At 35.3% G+C, this 16,801-nt stretch overlaps 1 protein-coding gene across 8 annotated transcripts in view; it reads left to right on the top strand.

The window, feature by feature from the left end:
- HNRNPLL (heterogeneous nuclear ribonucleoprotein L like) overlaps window positions 1-15,309 on the top strand; it is a 42,652-nt gene extending 27,343 nt beyond the window's left edge. For all 8 annotated transcript variants that reach the window (XM_021924763.2, XM_021924761.2, XM_021924760.2 and 5 more), the window contains 6 exons: window positions 3,893-4,110; window positions 7,366-7,487; window positions 7,955-8,156; window positions 8,836-8,893; window positions 8,982-9,080; window positions 13,627-15,309. In XM_021924763.2, the coding sequence (XP_021780455.1) occupies window positions 3,893-4,110; window positions 7,366-7,487; window positions 7,955-8,156; window positions 8,836-8,893; window positions 8,982-9,080; window positions 13,627-13,682 (755 nt within the window). In that variant the 3' untranslated portion in view covers window positions 13,683-15,309. The remainder of the gene's footprint in view (window positions 1-3,892; window positions 4,111-7,365; window positions 7,488-7,954; window positions 8,157-8,835; window positions 8,894-8,981; window positions 9,081-13,626) is intronic.
- The last annotated feature ends 1,492 nt before the right edge of the window (window positions 15,310-16,801 follow it).

Here is a 16,801-nt window from a genome sequence, read left to right as displayed (position 1 = left end):
ATTCTGTGCTTTAAAGTTGAAGCACAATACTATTAAAAGTGGCAGAAAATAGAAATTGCTATGTTGTAGTCTTGGGATTGGTCACTGAAAAGCACCTGGTATTGCCTATTGTCCTAAACGGTTCAAGTTGCTTACATATTTACTTTAATGACCATTCTTAGCTGTGAGTTTTGGCTTATTTTCTAGTGTTTTTCTTTTGAACTCTAGGGGGGAGAGAGAGAGAGAGAGAGAGAGAGAGAGAGAGAGAGAGAGAGAGAGAGAGTGTGTGTGTGTGTGTGTGTGTGTGTGTGTGTGTGTGTGTGTGTGTTTTAAGGTTCCATAGTCTATATGGCAGAAAAGATTGAAACCATCTCTGTTTTGTCAAAACAGTAAGTGTGGTATAGAATGAAAATCTTACTACAGTTGGTTTAGTGAATGTGTACCTTGATTATTTTTCTTAGTTATTCCTGTAACAGAGTAAATATTAAACATGGTTGTATGGGTAGTTCTGATCCTGCAATAAAGAAACATTGGGTGTCTTTTGCACTTTGATAATGGAGGATTACAAAAAATTTGCCGTTGCAAGTTTGTAGTATAGTTGTAGAGTCATGGCAGTCAGCTGAAGGCTAAAACCTGGTTAAATAGTTTGCCAAAGGGGATTAGAAACATCTGTGAAAGAATAAATGGAGGACAAGGAACTGTACTGTAGTAGTGTGGAAACAGATTTTTTCTTAGTATAAGTCTGCCTTCCTTTATAAAATTTTTACCGAAAAATAGTATAAACAAAATATGTTATATACCCTGCAAAAATTTTTTATTTTTAAAAAGCCTATTGTGAAATTTTTTGAGAGTTGTGGTGGGATTGTATTAGGGGGATATCCATTCTGACCTGTCTCCATTAAGATATTTAACTCTGAGGTTAATTTGTTCTACTTTTCTAGGGAAGTAAGCAAAATGGGATATAGGAGGAAAGAGAGTGAATAAAGAGGCAGAGAAGTGAAGTAAGATGAGTAATAGGGGAAAAAGCAAAGATGGGGATGTGTGCTAGTGATATTGAGCCTTTTTACAAATATTGCAAATCACAAATGTATCCCTTCAGATCAGCAGTTCAGCAAAACAGGTTTACTTGCATTTTGGAATCACCTTATAGATTACCTTTCCTTTTCCTATATGATGACCTATAAGGGAATAGAAAGAGTTAATTATGGTTCAGGACCCATAGATTCCATCAGAGTAAGTTTATTCATTGGTTTATTATAGCATTATGAAATATATGTGAATCATCACAATTCTTTACATCTTTTAATTTGGGAAGCCCAGACTTAATGATATGAGCTGGTAGAAGCTTTCTTAGTTGAACCGTGGCAGAAATTGATATATAGATTTATTTGCTATAAGCTCAAGAAGAGTTTGTATATTAATTTGTAGCATCTTTGGATATGGTTTGTAGACCAAAGATTTTAAAGCTTAAAAGATGAAAAATGCCTTCAAGATGTTAATATACCATTTATTTTTCCACATCAGTTTTTTAAATATTTGAAGCATTAGTTTTTTGAACACCCAGACTTTCTATTATCATTTTAGTATAGAAAACTTTTATCGGCCGGGCGCGGTGGCTCAAGCCTGTAATCCCAGCACTTTGGGAGGCCGAGACGGGCGGATCACAAGGTCAGGAGATCGAGATCATCCTGGCTAACACGGTGAAACCCCGTCTCTACTAAAAAATACAAAAAACTAGCCGGGCGCAGTGGCGGGCGCCTGTAGTCCCAGCTACTCGGGAGGCTGAGGCAGGAGAATGGCGTGAACCCGGGAGGCGGAGCTTGCAGTGAGCTGAGATCCGGCCACTGCACTCCAGCCTGGGCGGCAGAGCGAGACTCCGTCTCAAAAAAAAAAAAAAAAAAAAAAAAAAAAAGAAAACTTTTAAAAGACTTCTGATTTTTCTTATCTTAAACAATATAGGTAATAATTTAAGTAGTATAGATAAGGTAATTTAATAATGATGGTTCAAAGTCATAATTATAAACATCAGTTATTCTTTTGGACTGATTTTGGTTGTTAGGGCTGTAGATCTCAGAGGTTTTGGACCTTAGCCACTATACATAGAGTAAAAGTTTCCACTGCCTATCTACCATGTGTCTTTTTACTTCCATGAAAAAGAAAATTCAGTGTGATGATGGTGAAGTGTCATTACTGTATAAGCAAATGGTAGGTGGTGGGGAGGCAGTATATTATGTATATGTACTTTTGCAGTAGGAATAAGAATAATTGATATTTGAATCTTGGTGTGTGTATAACAGTCTAAGAGGCTAAAATATGTAATGACTAAACAGTCGCTCATTTGGATTGTTTTGTTAAACTACCAGTTGCCAATAAAAGGAGTAGTTGAAATCCATGACCAATTTAAGGAGACACTGATGATGATAAATTGATAAAGTATTCCTCCCTAAAACTGCCGAAATTCACACCGTGTTTGCGTGTGCTTGGTGGTAGTGTTACTGTATTGTTATGAATGGCAGCTGTTATTAGAATACCGAAAATTGGAGTCCACCATAAGCTCTAATAGTATGTTATGAATACCAAAATTTAGTAGTTCTTAGTAATTCACTTAGTAGATAGATGACAGTTGTCCCTTAGTCTTATTTACAAAAAGTGCAACTCAGTGACATTGCATACTCTTTAGTTCTTGAGAAATGGAGAAAGGACTTGGGTTTTTGGATTGGTTTTGCACATCGGGGGACCTTTGCATGTACCCCAGACGATGCTTCTGTTATAATTAACTTAGGAGCACCTAAGATGTGTAGGGTTTCTGTTTCTGAGCTGCATGTCTCCATCTTAGTTGCTGCTTTTGAGTTTCTCTGTCTTCTTATTGCTGTAAAATGTGCCCTATGCCTACTTTGAGTGTCAGTTTTCTCCACCGTCATTTCTTTTCATTCTACACTCTCGCTTTATTTTTTGTTACTTTTATTGTGGATGGGAAAAACAGATAAAGTTGTTTAAAGCTACTCTAAAGTTAGCAAGTTGATTCTTAATGAGGATTCTCAATGTAAGAAACACAGATTTGTGTGTGTGTTTCTGCTGAAATAGTTTTAGATACTCAGGCATTATTTCCTTCTGGGTTTTTGATATTGTTTCAAAAAATGGAAGTTGTAATAAGACACCTGTGTGTAGTTGAGTTATTAACTAAATATAGGGTTTAGTTTCCTAAATTAGAATTAGGAATAAGATACCAACCTGAAAGTACACAGTAAAATATATTCAAGGAAACAACTTTTCAGTGGGACTGAAGAGGTTCTTTTTATTATATCTGTATAGAGATAGCTTCTTAGATTTCACTGTACATGTAATATTATTACTCCTCCAAAAGACATTGGCAGGAGGTTTATTATTTATTTATTTTATTATACTTTAAGTTCTAGGGTACATGTGCACAATGTGCAGGTTTGTTACATATGTATACATGTGCCATGCTGGTGTGCTGTACCCATTAACTCGTCATTTACATTAGCTATATCTCCTAATGCTATCCCTGCCCCCCCCATAGGACCTGGTGTGTGATATTTTTAAAATTTGAAGTATAATTTATATACAGTGGCCCCAAATTTTACATTCATTTTCTTAACCCCCACCTTATTGCCTTTTTTGTTAAACTGTCATATTTTAAAAATATAAACTCATAGCCTGGTGTATGCAGGTATAGGTCAATATATATTGTATCTGGTGCAAATGAATACAAATTTTATTAATTTTCCTTGGGTTATACTGAAATATCCATACATTTAAATTTTCTTGGTACATCAAACTAGCTAATATTAAGAGTTTATTTTTTATGTGGTGCAGTATATCTCCTAAAGTATTTACAAACAGAACTATATGTATATGTTAGTTAATTTGTTTATTTTGATCATTTTTATAGGATCCCATGGTCCATTATTGCCTTTGCCAAGTCGTTACAGAATGGGCTCTCGAGATACACCTGAGCTTGTTGCTTATCCATTACCACAGGCTTCTTCCTCTTACATGCATGGAGGAAATCCCTCTGGTTCAGTTGTAATGGTTAGTGGATTACATCAACTAAAAATGAATTGTTCAAGAGTCTTCAACCTATTCTGCTTATATGGAAATATTGAAAAGGTAAGTTTCTCTTTATATTAGTTTCTTTTGCTAGGATACTCAGTAGTAATTCTGAAAAGGCTGCAAATACGTGTCTTCTCCTTGTATCAGGAATATCCAAGTTCTTTCAGTAATGACCCACATAAGCTAAAAATCTATTATATAGGAACTCTGGAAAATGTTTTTTGTTGGTAAGTAATAAGTATAGGTTGTTGATACTACAAATATTTTTTAAATAACCATTATAAAAAGAAGTCTAAAGTAGTAGTAATCAACCTTATGGTATGAGAGGCGTGAAGTCTATATTTTTGTGATCTCATTTCAAAGAGATTCTAGCATTTAACATGTTGAAAGAACAGTTACTTTCATGGAGGGTATATGTAAAAACAAGCTTAAGAGCCTAGCCAGAAGTTGTGAATTTCAGAAGAGTTCTAGAATTTAGGCACTTGCCTCCTAAATGCCAGGGTTCTATTATCTTCAGAGGAACCATGTGCATTTAGCTCAATCAGTATTTGAAACTGACCCACTTTGATAGAATGTGTCCAAAACTTTCTGTCTAGCAATTTACATATTTTGGAGGTCTTTAATAATTGTAACTTTATTATCAAATAACTGTGTTTTCCCCAAATCTGCGACATTTTATTTATTGATGTCTCACAAATGTGAGATAAATAGTTTTTCAAAGAATCATGGAAAATTTAACTAGGAAAGTGAATGGTAGTCTTAAGTTACCAGTTGTTTGATACACTTGCTAATTTGAGTTTTAGTACTGTAGTAATGTGTTTTTTTCCTGTTTTAAGTGATTTTAGTGTTCTTTGCAACAGTAGGTACTTGCAGCATGTGAGTCACTGTGTGGGAGGGGAACATGGCTTGAAAAGTTGGTACATTTAGTTCTTAGTTCATTAATTCTAAAGCCTCCTTGATCAAAGGAAGCAACTCTTCAAAATTCTGAAACAAGAATTTTGTCAACCATTTGATCACAGTAGGAAAAAAAAAAAAGAAAACTCCATATTTGGTCTGGGGGATAACATATGGGATACTTACGCTTGCGTAACTGGCCAAGAATACATGGGATAGGTTTAGTAGCATTGGGAGAAGTATTATTTTCACACAGACACTTTATCTTAGACCCAAGTGTTAAGTGGAGGGAACTGCATGTTTGATAATTAAATGGGCTTTAATGTATATTTTAACTTCCTTTATATTTTCTTTTTGTGCTATTCACATATGCAGACAATCAGAATCAGGCAATTTAATCAACATTTTTAGTAGATCTTTGTCTTTTGTGTTATAAACTGTCTCATATGATTTAGAAACTCAAATTACTTTTTCTAATGAAACTTAGATTTTCTGTATGTTATTTGACTAATTCTAGTGTCTTTCACTCTACATCTCCCAAGTTTTTAAAACATTTTAAATGATAGGCTGTGGTACATTGAACTCAAACTATCATAATCCTTTAAAGATCCATATATAGTTAATTTTTTCTTTCTTTTGAAGATTTACCAATACAAGAACCACATATTTAATGTGTATATTTAGTCACTATTAGATTTGTAGATAGTCATTGGATTAAATCAAGGGAGAGAATTTTGCCCATGAGAAGACAAGAGATTTCAAATAAAGCTGAAAAATTGTTACAACTGAGTTTTGTTCAAGTACAGGTGTAGTATATCCTATTAAAGTGGGTAGTTGAAGTGATGGAAATAGATGCCATGTTGCATTTGTTGTGTAAATATATTCTCAGTATTCTTTAGAGGTCAATAGATAAGAAGGAAATACATTCAAGGTGTCATCTATGCCATTGATACAGGAGGCCTCCCTTATCCACAGTTTTGCTTTCAGTTACTCACTGTTAACTGCTCCAACAATAGGTGACTACAGTAAAATAAGATTCTGTGAGAGAGAGAGCATGTTCACATAATTTTTATTATAGTAGATCATTTATAATTTTTCTATTTTATTATTTTGTTAGTCTATTACTGTGCCTAATTTATAAATTAAACTTTATCATAGGTATGTATGTACAGGAAAAAGTGTAGTATATATATGCTATGCTTATATATAGTATATACTATGCTTAACCTCTATCTGTCTTCTTTTCCTTTCTTTTCCTTTCTTCCTTTCTTCCCTCCTTCCTTCCTTCCTTCCCTCCCTCCCTCCCTCCTTCCTTCCTTCTTTCCTTCCTTTCTTCCTTTCCTCCCTCCTTTCTTTTCTCCTTTCTTTTTTCTCTTCTCTTTTCGAGACGGAGTCTCGCTCTGAGTAGCTGGGACTACAGGTGCGTGCCACCATGCCCAGCTGGTTTTTGCATTTTTTTTCTTTTTGTAGAGATGGGGTCTCAACTATGTTGCCTAGGCTGGTCTGAAGCTCCTAGGCTCAACCAAGCATCCCACCTTGGCCTCTCAAAGTGCTGGGATTACAGGTGTGAGCCACTGCGCCAGACATTGTCTGCAGTTTTAGGCATCCATTGGGGTTCTTGGAATGTATCCCTCAAAGATAAGGGGGAACTACTGTACTTAATAGCTACTTAGGGACTTCCCAAGGCTAAGCACTATGCTGAATGATATCATACTTTACACCTTCTAACCCTTACAGCATTATATTCTAAAACTGGAAATAGTACAAGAGGGTAACTTTGTCCTCTGCCCAAACTGTCCTGAAATAACATGTATTCCCCTACGTTGTACAGGCCTTCCTGTGACCATGCTATCTCAAGGCTATTTTGTATTATTTCTTTTATAGCATCTTGTTTGTTGCATTAATAGAATTCTACATAGTTTGTAATTACTATTTGTTTACTTTTACATTTCTGACTTAACTACTAGAATATAAGGTTCAGGAAGATAATGTCTGTTAACATTCACCATTAAATCCCCAGTACCTACCACAGTGCTTATCAAAACATATTAGACACTTAATAAATATTTGTTGAAAGAATAAATATTAATGAGTCCTGCCAGATGGTATTATCTACATTTTCAACAACAATCCGTGGCTCAGAGAAGTTAAGTATATTGCCCTCAAATCACATAATTAATATATAACATTATGTATTAATGTGCTGTTCTTCAGTGGGCTATACAATAGTAGTATAGTGTTCCTTTTTAACTACTGAATTTTGATAAGAGTTAAGAGTATCTCGTAACATGGCAGAATATAGTTAAAATCCAGGTGATCTTCTGTATTTTAAACCACTTAGGTCATATTGTCTTTAAAAAATTCTGCTACTGTAAAAGGGAATTAAATGGTCACCTTTTTGGGATTTTGTGTTTACAGGTAAAATTTATGAAGACCATTCCTGGTACAGCACTGGTAGAAATGGGTGATGAGTATGCTGTAGAAAGAGCTGTCACACACCTTAATAATGTCAAATTATTTGGGAAAAGACTTAATGTTTGGTAATTATCTATCTTAAATGATAAATTTTTAAAAATATTTTTAAATCTTTATCCTTTTTTATTAGAGACATTAATGTCAACTTGAGAATATTTTAATGTAACTGAGGGCACATCTTAAACAACAGCTGTAGTATTGTTATTTTAGATAAGGATTAGGGTCATATCACTCAGATTTTGCTTGGCTATACCTGTTTTTTAGTTTTATGATGATAAAACGTTAAAATGGGCAAGTTTTTATGTTAAAGTTTTCTAATATGAGAATATATTTAATAGATTTTCTTTCTAATTGATGTCTAAACTACAAGAGTGATTGATTATAACCCAAACTAAATCTTCTATTTAAATAGCTCTATGTATGCCTTTTTTGGTTAAGATTTATGCAAGCAAAATATATCAGCATTCTGAGACTACTTGTTGCTTTTTATCTAACAAAGTACTTTTGTATGTCTTTTCTTTCTAATCTTTAGTGTGTCTAAACAACATTCAGTTGTTCCAAGTCAAATATTTGAGCTGGAGGATGGTACGAGTAGCTACAAGGATTTTGCAATGAGCAAAAATAATCGCTTTACAAGTGCTGGCCAAGCATCTAAGAATATAATCCAGCCACCCTCCTGTGTTTTGCATTATTACAATGTTCCATTGTGTGTCACAGAGGAGACCTTCACAAAGGTAGGCACTGAAATACAAATGTGTATAGAATGTTGCCATTTCCTATTTAAAATCTGTTTTAGCTTCATTTGGAAGTCGCCTTGCTCATTCTTTTGCTTTTGATATTATTAGTATTTTATTTACTTGGTATGGATAATTTATTCTTTGACCGTTGTACTTTTCTGGCCTCCATTCCTCATTGGTCTTTGTTGATGTGTGGTTCACTCCTTTTGAGCGTTGGAATTAGAATGAGGTCGTCTTACTCCTGCATTCAGAAAGTTATTTAAAGACATTCATGTCTTTAAATCTCACCCACAACAAAATTTTATCCATATTGTTTCCCCTAACTTAGAAAATGCTAAGTAAGAATTGTAAGAAATGCTTCAGATAAATGATTTTCTGGAACTCTACTCCCTACCTTAAGTACTAGATAAATCCTGGTCAACTCTGAGAATATGTATTTTAGTTAACAAATTGGTGATTTTATTGTACGGCACTAAGTTACTTAACATAATTTATAGAATTTTACTGTTTTTAATTGATTTTCTCATACAACTTGAGAAAGTATGTAAAAACATACTTGATTTAATCCATTCATTCCAGAATTGAAACTTAAATTCTGCCATAAAGTTTACTTTCTGTAAAAAAGTGGGATATTATTTTGGCTATATTTTTAATGAAGTTTTACTTTCTTTGGCAGTTGTGTAATGACCATGAAGTTCTTACATTCATCAAATATAAAGTGTTTGATGCAAAACGTAAGTGAACAGTCCCTCTTTTAAAGTTTTCTGGTTAAGTTGGTGATAAGCAAGTAATAATAACTGAGTTTGTGTTTTTTTGTTTTAGCTTCAGCCAAAACACTTTCTGGGCTATTAGAATGGGAGTGCAAAACTGATGCAGTAGAAGCCCTGACGGCGCTGAATCACTATCAGATAAGAGTCCCGAGTAAGTAAAATGCTGTATTTGTGTCATAATTATTTAGTGGGAGTTACCTTCACAGAAACATTCATGGTAATATAAAAATAACACTTAATAGGCTTCTTAAAAAATACAGATAAATACGAAAACAAAAGGCATATTAATTCCTGTATTAGTTCTCTATTGCTGTATAACAAATTGCCATACAATTTAGCATCTTAAAACAGCAAACATTTATCATCTTACTGTTTCTGAGGGTTAGTATTTTGGGTGCATTTCAGCTGGGTGATTCAGGCTTAGGATCTCTCATGAAGTTGGCAGTCAAACTGTTATCTAAGTCTGCAGTAATCTCAGGGCTTGACTGAAGCCAGAAGATCCACCCCCAGGCGCACTCATGTTGTTGTGTGCAGGCTCAGTCAAGCCACATTGGCCTTTTCATGGTAGCTGACTTCTCTCTGAGTGATCCAAGAGATAAATCAACAATGTTTTTTATAACCTAACATTGGAAGTGGCATACCATCACTTAACGTTACAATTTTTTTGGTCACAGAGACCAAACATAGTACAGTGAGTGTGGGAGGGGACTATACAGGGTGGGAGTACCAGGAGGTTGGAATCACCTTCGAGCTATAACTTCCACAATCCCTATTGATCATTTTAGAGGAAAGCAATACATGCATATGGTTAGAAAACTCAGACAGTACATAAAGGTACAAAATGAAAAGTTAAAGCTTTCTACAACCTCGAACCTTTTGTCTCATTCTTTTTTTCTTCCCTAGTGTGTGTATATAATTATATATATTTTTAAAACTTGGCCGGGCCCTGTGGCTCACACCTGTAATTCCAGCACTTGGGGAGACTGAGGCAGGCGGATCGTCTGAGGTCAGGAGTTTGAGACCAGCTTGGCCAACATGGCGAAACCCTGTCTCTACTAAAAATACAAAAAAAAAAAAAAAAATTAACCCGGCGTGGTGGCACACACTTGTAGTTTCAGCTACTTGGGAGGCTGAGGCAGGAGAATTGCTTGAACCCAGGAGGTGAGGTTGCAGTGAGCCGAGATCACGCCATTGCCCTCCAACCTGGGCAACAGAGCAAGACTCCGTCTCAAAAAAAAAAATAGAAAAACAAAATGATTCTTCTGTACATACTTGCCTATGTCTTGCTGTTTTCACTTAATATATCTTGGAGCTATTTCTATATTGCCACATTCAAAGCTGCTTTTTTAAAGCATTTTCAGGATAGCTATTTATAATTGAGATGTATCACAGTTTTGTCTTATTTACCGTATCTCGCCACTGATGAACACTCTGGTTGCTTCTGTTTGTTTTTATGTGTTATTGTAATATAATATAAACATCCTTATAGTTGCACTTTTTTATTTTTTAATTTTTTTTAGTTTTTAATTTTTTTTTTTTTTTTTTTTTTTTTTAATAGAGACAAGGTCTCACTGTGTTGCCCAGGCTGGTCTTGAACTCCTGAGCTCTGCCTCAGCCTCCTAAAGTGCTAGGATTACAGACGTGAGCAACCACGACTGATCAATAGTTGCACTTTCTAATGTGTGTTTTTAGGACAGTTTTTCAGTAGTGTAGGACATGAAGATTTATAGTTAGGTAAAATGTTGCTAGATTGTACCTTATAAAGGTTGCACCAGTTTACATTACCACCTGTGGTATATGAAAATGTTCATTGCTCAGCACTCTTAGCAACACTGAGTGTTGTCAGATACTCAATTTTTACCAGTATGATAGATTAAAAATGGTATTCTGTTGTTTTAATTTGTGCCAAGTGAAATTGTTACCGCTTGTTTATTGTCTCCATTATACTAACAATGGCCTCTTTTTTTTTTTTGAGACGAGTCTCACTCTGTCCCCCAGACTGTAGTGCAGTGGCACAATCTCAGCTAACTGCAACCCCCGCCTCCCAGGTTCAAGCAATTCTCCTGCCTCAGCTTTCCAAGTAGCTGGGATTATAGGCACCTGCCACCACACCCAGCTAATTTTTGTATTTTTGGTAGAGACGGGGTTTCACCGTGTTGGCCAGGCTCGTCTCAAACTCCTGGACTTCATGATCCGCCCACCTCGGCCTCCTGAAGTGCTGGGATTACAGGCATGAGAAGACTCAAGTTTAATTTTTGAAACTTTGTGCTGTGTAATTTACTTTGATCCTGGATCTAAAGGGTATTTAAATAATAGGGGAACCTTATTGGGTGTGGTGATGAATGATGGTTTAAAAAAGAGAAAAAAAACCACTGAATGATTTATGGGTGGAATAACATCTGAAATTTGCTTTGAAATATTCTGGCTTTCAAAACTATGTGTGAAGGGTAGGTAGATGAAGTAAGACAGCCAAATATTGACAATTACTGAAACTGAGTGATAGGTATGTGGGGATTCATTAAACCTATCTATATTTTTGTGTATGTTTGAAAATTCCTTAATAAAAAGTAAGAAACACTTTATTTTTTTTTTGAGACAGGGTCTTGTTCATGTCCTAGCCTGGAATGCAGTGGTGCAATCACAGCCTACTGCAGCCTCAACTTCCCTGAGCTCAAGTGATCCTCCCACCTCAGCCTCCCAAATAGCTGGGGCTACAGGCATGCAACACTATGCCCAGCTTATTGATGTATATTTATTTTTAAAAATGTTTTAGATGGGGGGGTCCTGCTGTATTGCCTAGGCTGGTGGTCTTGAACTCCTGGCCTCAAGCAATCCTCTGGCCTCAGCCTCCCAAGTTGCTGGGATTATAGGCACAAGCCACAATGTCGACTTCCTTCTCATTTTACTTTTAGTTTAAAAAAAAAAAAGGGAAATGTTATTAAGTAGTGAGTCAGGCTTAATTTTTGAGAGAAAGTTTTAAAAAGCTTTAAAGTTATATGAAATACATTAGAGATAGTATATAAATTGTAAACTGTTTGCAGATAGGGACACTTATGTATGTTTTTATCCTCCGCAGTGTCTTGTACACACTTGTTGATGCATATGCTTTTCCCCTTACAGGAATTTTTTTTCTTTAATGAACTACAGCTTTTAATACTAAAATTGTGATACATTAAGATAGCAAAACCGGTTCTTTGCTTTGATTTCTTATATATACAGTTGAGGAAGAGCCATTTTCTGCCTGGTCTGAAAAATTAAAGGAAAGAAAAATTTGCAAAGTGGAAATATTTTTGTGAAGTATACCCAATTTTTTTTTTTTCCAGTAATTTCAAAACTTACATGCCCCATTGATGAAGAGAGATTTAATACTAGATTTCCTGGAAACTTTTGGGATCACAGATGTCTTCATGTACATTCCAGCTTTGTACATGTACAAAGCTTTGTAAATTCCAACTTTGTACATGTAAATGTAAATTCCAGCTTTGTACATGTACATTCTCCGCTCACTGCAAGCTCCGCCTCCTGGGTTCACGCCATTCTTCTGCCTCAGCCTCCCGAGTAGCTGGGACCACAGGCGCCTGCCACCACGACTGGCCAATTTTTTGTATTTTTAGTAGAGATAGGGTTTCACCGTGTTAGCCAGGATGGTCTCGATCTCCTGACCTCGTGATCTGCCCACCTCGGCCTCCCAAAGTGCCGGGATTACAAGCGTGAGCCACTGCGCCTGGCCTGAATTGACTTTTATAGAGAGTTAACTGCTGGCAGTATTTTTGCAATGTGAACTTTGCTGCTTAATCCTGATACTATTTATTCTTTTGTTTTGTTTTGTTTTGTTTTTTTGAGACGGAGTCTCGCTCGGTCCCTCAGGCTAGAGTGCAGGCTGGAGTGCAGCGGCCTGATAATCAGCTCACTGCAAGCTCCGCCTCTCCCGTTCACACCATTCTCCTGCCTCAGCCTCCTGAGTGGCTGGGACTACAGGCGCCCGCCACCATGCCCGGCTAGTTTTTTTGTATTTTTTGTAGAGACGGGATTTCACCATGTTAGCCAGGATGGTCTTGATCTCCCAACCTCGTGATCCACCCGTCTTGGCCTCCCAGGCATGAGCCACCACGCCCGGCCGATACTGTTTATTCTTTAATGATCAGTTCACTAAAAAAAATTGAGTGCCGGACCGTGTTGAGAACAATAGAAATGTAGCAGTCAATAAAGTCTGCCTTCATGAGCTTACCTTTCAGTAAATATGAATAAAAATCTTCCCCTTACCTTACTTAGAAATTTTACTTTTTTTTTTTTTTTTTTTGAGACGGAGTCTCACTCTGTCACCCCACTCTGTCACCCAGGCTGGAGTGCAGTGGTACAATCTCGGCTCGCTGCAACTTCCACCTCCCACCCAGGTTCATGCAGTTCTGCCTCAGCCTCCAGAGTAGCTGGGACTACAGTCGCACACCACGACACCAAGCTAACTTTTGTATTTTTAGTAGAGAGGGGTTTCGCCTTACTAGCCAGGCTAGTCTCGAACTCCTGACTTCAGGTGAGCCACCAAGTCTGGTCAGTTTTACTTCTTTATATTCCTGCTTTATATTCACCATATTCTTTATATTTAGTATAAAAAGGTGAAATAATTTACTCTGGTACTTCAAAGTGATATTGAAAGTTTGAAGAAGTGAAATATTAACTCTGTTTTTTACTTTTTACAGATGGTTCCAATCCCTATACATTGAAGCTTTGCTTTTCTACATCATCCCATTTATAAGAAGAGAAGAGCATGTTAGAATTTATGTTCACCTTTATTACAATTTCAAAGCTACACTTCATTAAAAAAATCTAAAATGGTTGATCTCATGTTGCCTTGCTTACTTTAAGATCCTGTTCTGTAATAAACATATTTTGCCTTGAGTAAATTTGTTGTAAACTTAAATATTGAATTGTTTTCATTTTAAGATAGAATATCATAATGTAGACTATCTACAGCTTCATTGTAGATTATACAGATATATAATTTCTAACCTTATTACTGTAATTTTTCTTCCACAGTAAAAATATATTTGCATTCTTAATGCTAATTATCTGCAAGTATTTTTTCATTGTGTAAGAGATTAATGCAGGTGAAAGTATTGCATTTTAATATAGAATTCCTATTATATGTTTAGATGTTTAAGTATGTTGCAGTTACTCATATTAAACATAACTTTGTATTTATTTAATCAAGTTTGAGAATAACATTACATATGTTGAATTTTAAGTACTACAGATTTAACTGATTTTATATTTCTGAAAGGCTAACAGACATGGATACACTTGTACAGTATGCATTCAAACTTATTTAAATTGGTGTATTTTTTTTTAAGTCAGTGTCCATTTGTATTGACATGCCTCTCTGTTTCTAGTCCAGTTTGGAGATTTTATAAACTTATAACAATGAGTTAATGTGTTCATTTTCATTTGTTGCATGTGACTTAAATACAGCTAGTATTTGGCATTGAGATTTTAATAGAGGTTATAATTAACAGTTCCTCTTATAGATAATAATCTGGGATCTATGGGTGGGCTTCAGAGAATCTGTGTACCCCCTAAAATTGTATGTAGAATTTTGGATATTTACATTTTTATTTTTTACTCTTGAATCCATCAGTAATATGTATTTTTCTATATGGTACAAGATTTAAGGATCTAATTTTATTTTTATTCCAAACAGATAGCTATTTGTCTCAATACCATTTATTAAACATTCTTTCTCCCACTGGATCTGCTTTTTTTTTTTTTTTCTTTTTAAAATAATAGATTTTATACCTAGGCAAGTAAGATTTAAGGACCAAACGTGGTATTAAGAGACTATAGCACGACTGTTATCAAGTTCACAGCTTTTTTACAATAGAAAAACTGATGTGGCCATTTTGTTTTCATCTTTAAAAGAAGGGAGAATATGTGTCATCCACCTAGAATAACTGATATCAATAGTTGGTAATAGCAGTTTTGTAATCCTGACACTTTTAAACAAATTTGTAAATGCAAGTTCCATTTAGATCTTTTGTAAAGACTTTATTTTAAATTTTAATATAAAAGTCCTTTTATAAATAAAGCACGTGTTTACAGTTTTAGAGCTGTTTAATAGAAAGTTTAGATGGAAACTAAACACACATTAACATTTATTTCCCCTCATTTTGATGGCAGTGGACCAGCATTTCCTCTAAAGATAAAGAAAAAATTAAATTTTAACCTAGAAGTATTTTAGACCCCTATCACAGAACCCAGTAAGTTATGCCAAGGGTAACTGTGTGAACTGTGTTCGATACTGGGCTATGTATGTTTCTTACTCGTTGCCAATTTAATACCTAAGTTTATCTAACTTTACAATAAACAAAGCTTTTTTCCCCCATAAATACTTTTCTACCTCTGTTGAAAAATTGAAATGCCTTAATTTTGGTTTATGTAATAGTTGTCTACTTTCTTTCCTCCTCTGAAAATTAATGTGGGTTACAGAATTACAGACTTTTTAATGCCTAAGATATTAAGAAATAAACCTGTAGGTATTGGCAGGGCATTTAGATTTTAATTAGTTTTGACTTGTAGAAATGATTTTTATCTGTAAGGCTCTCTACCAAAATAAGTGTATTCTTTGGGAGTAAACTGGTTGGTAAGTTGGGCCTTGCTGATAGATATATGCACTGGTGCGTAAGCCCTATACTGCTGCTGTCACTAATGTTTTTGATAGTTTACTTAGGGATGACTGCTGTTAATGAAGTTTGCTTTGTGAATACTCCCTCTTCCCTTAGCCTTGGCAACATTCTTCTCTGAGCTATCTTTATGCTTTTAGAAGAACAAGAAAAATCAGATTTAAGAGCTATAAAGAAATAATACTAGCTTTGAGTTTCTTTAAAAAAATATTGAAATCCCATCTCTGTATCCAAATCCTACTACGTATTTGATAATAAATCTGCCAAACTGAGTTATGGAATATGAGCTGCCTTTTAAAAATCCCTGTTCTGCTAAAGGTGTTGCTTCACCAAATAAAAATATTTGCAACTGTAGCCAACATGAGACTTTGCAAACATCCTAGTGATTTGGTTGTCTCAACTATGTCTTGAACAGAATTGAGAAGAGGGGAAAAAATGACTAAATGGGGTCAGTTGTTTTATGTTTTCTTTACAGATAGGCTGCTAGGGAACTGCAAAGTAGCTGTCAGTGATACTCTTTCTGGAATACAGAAATTTTGAGTGGAGAACATTCTCCCATACTTAGGAATCTGAAGCACAAGGAGCTTTGCTTATCTTAAAGGTAACGAAAGTGCTTGTGAGATAACAGCGATGAACTTCCTATCTCCATGTGGTGGTTTGGTCTAAGAGACTTTTAGTTCACTGAGGGTTCGTGTGAAGAGTAGCAGGCCTTTGTCTTCACAGTACTGCAGCTCTGCTCATGATGATTTTCAATGTCAACCAAAAAGTAAGTGAATGTGCAGGCATGAATACTATTTAAACCAAATAAATTATTTGGGATATTAAATCGCGGATATTTTGGATTTTAAGTAGTGGATATTTAATCCATAATATCGTTGCTTTTGCCTAAAACCTAACATTTTCATCAAATGGATTCAAGTGTTAATTAAAACCTAATATATTTTATTTAGCAAAATACCATCTTCTAGGGATCTTAGTTCTAATGTTTTTTGAACTTGAACAAATAAAATGGACTTTGCTTTACTCTAGTTACTTTCATAGAAAGTCCTTCATTCGCGGGAACACTTGAAATTCTCTGAGTTTTAATTTACAAATGAGGAAGCTAGTAATGTTGGATATTGTTTTCTCTATCCTCCATTCCACCCTCCCCTATTTTTTAGCAGTAATCAAAGTTTGAGTGAGCGTTATTGACTTAGCC

Source organism: Papio anubis, chromosome 14 (genome assembly GCF_008728515.1).
Source record: "Papio anubis isolate 15944 chromosome 14, Panubis1.0, whole genome shotgun sequence".
In the NCBI taxonomy this organism is placed as follows: domain Eukaryota; kingdom Metazoa; phylum Chordata; class Mammalia; order Primates; family Cercopithecidae; genus Papio; species Papio anubis.
This window is presented reverse-complemented; position numbering and strand designations above follow the sequence as displayed.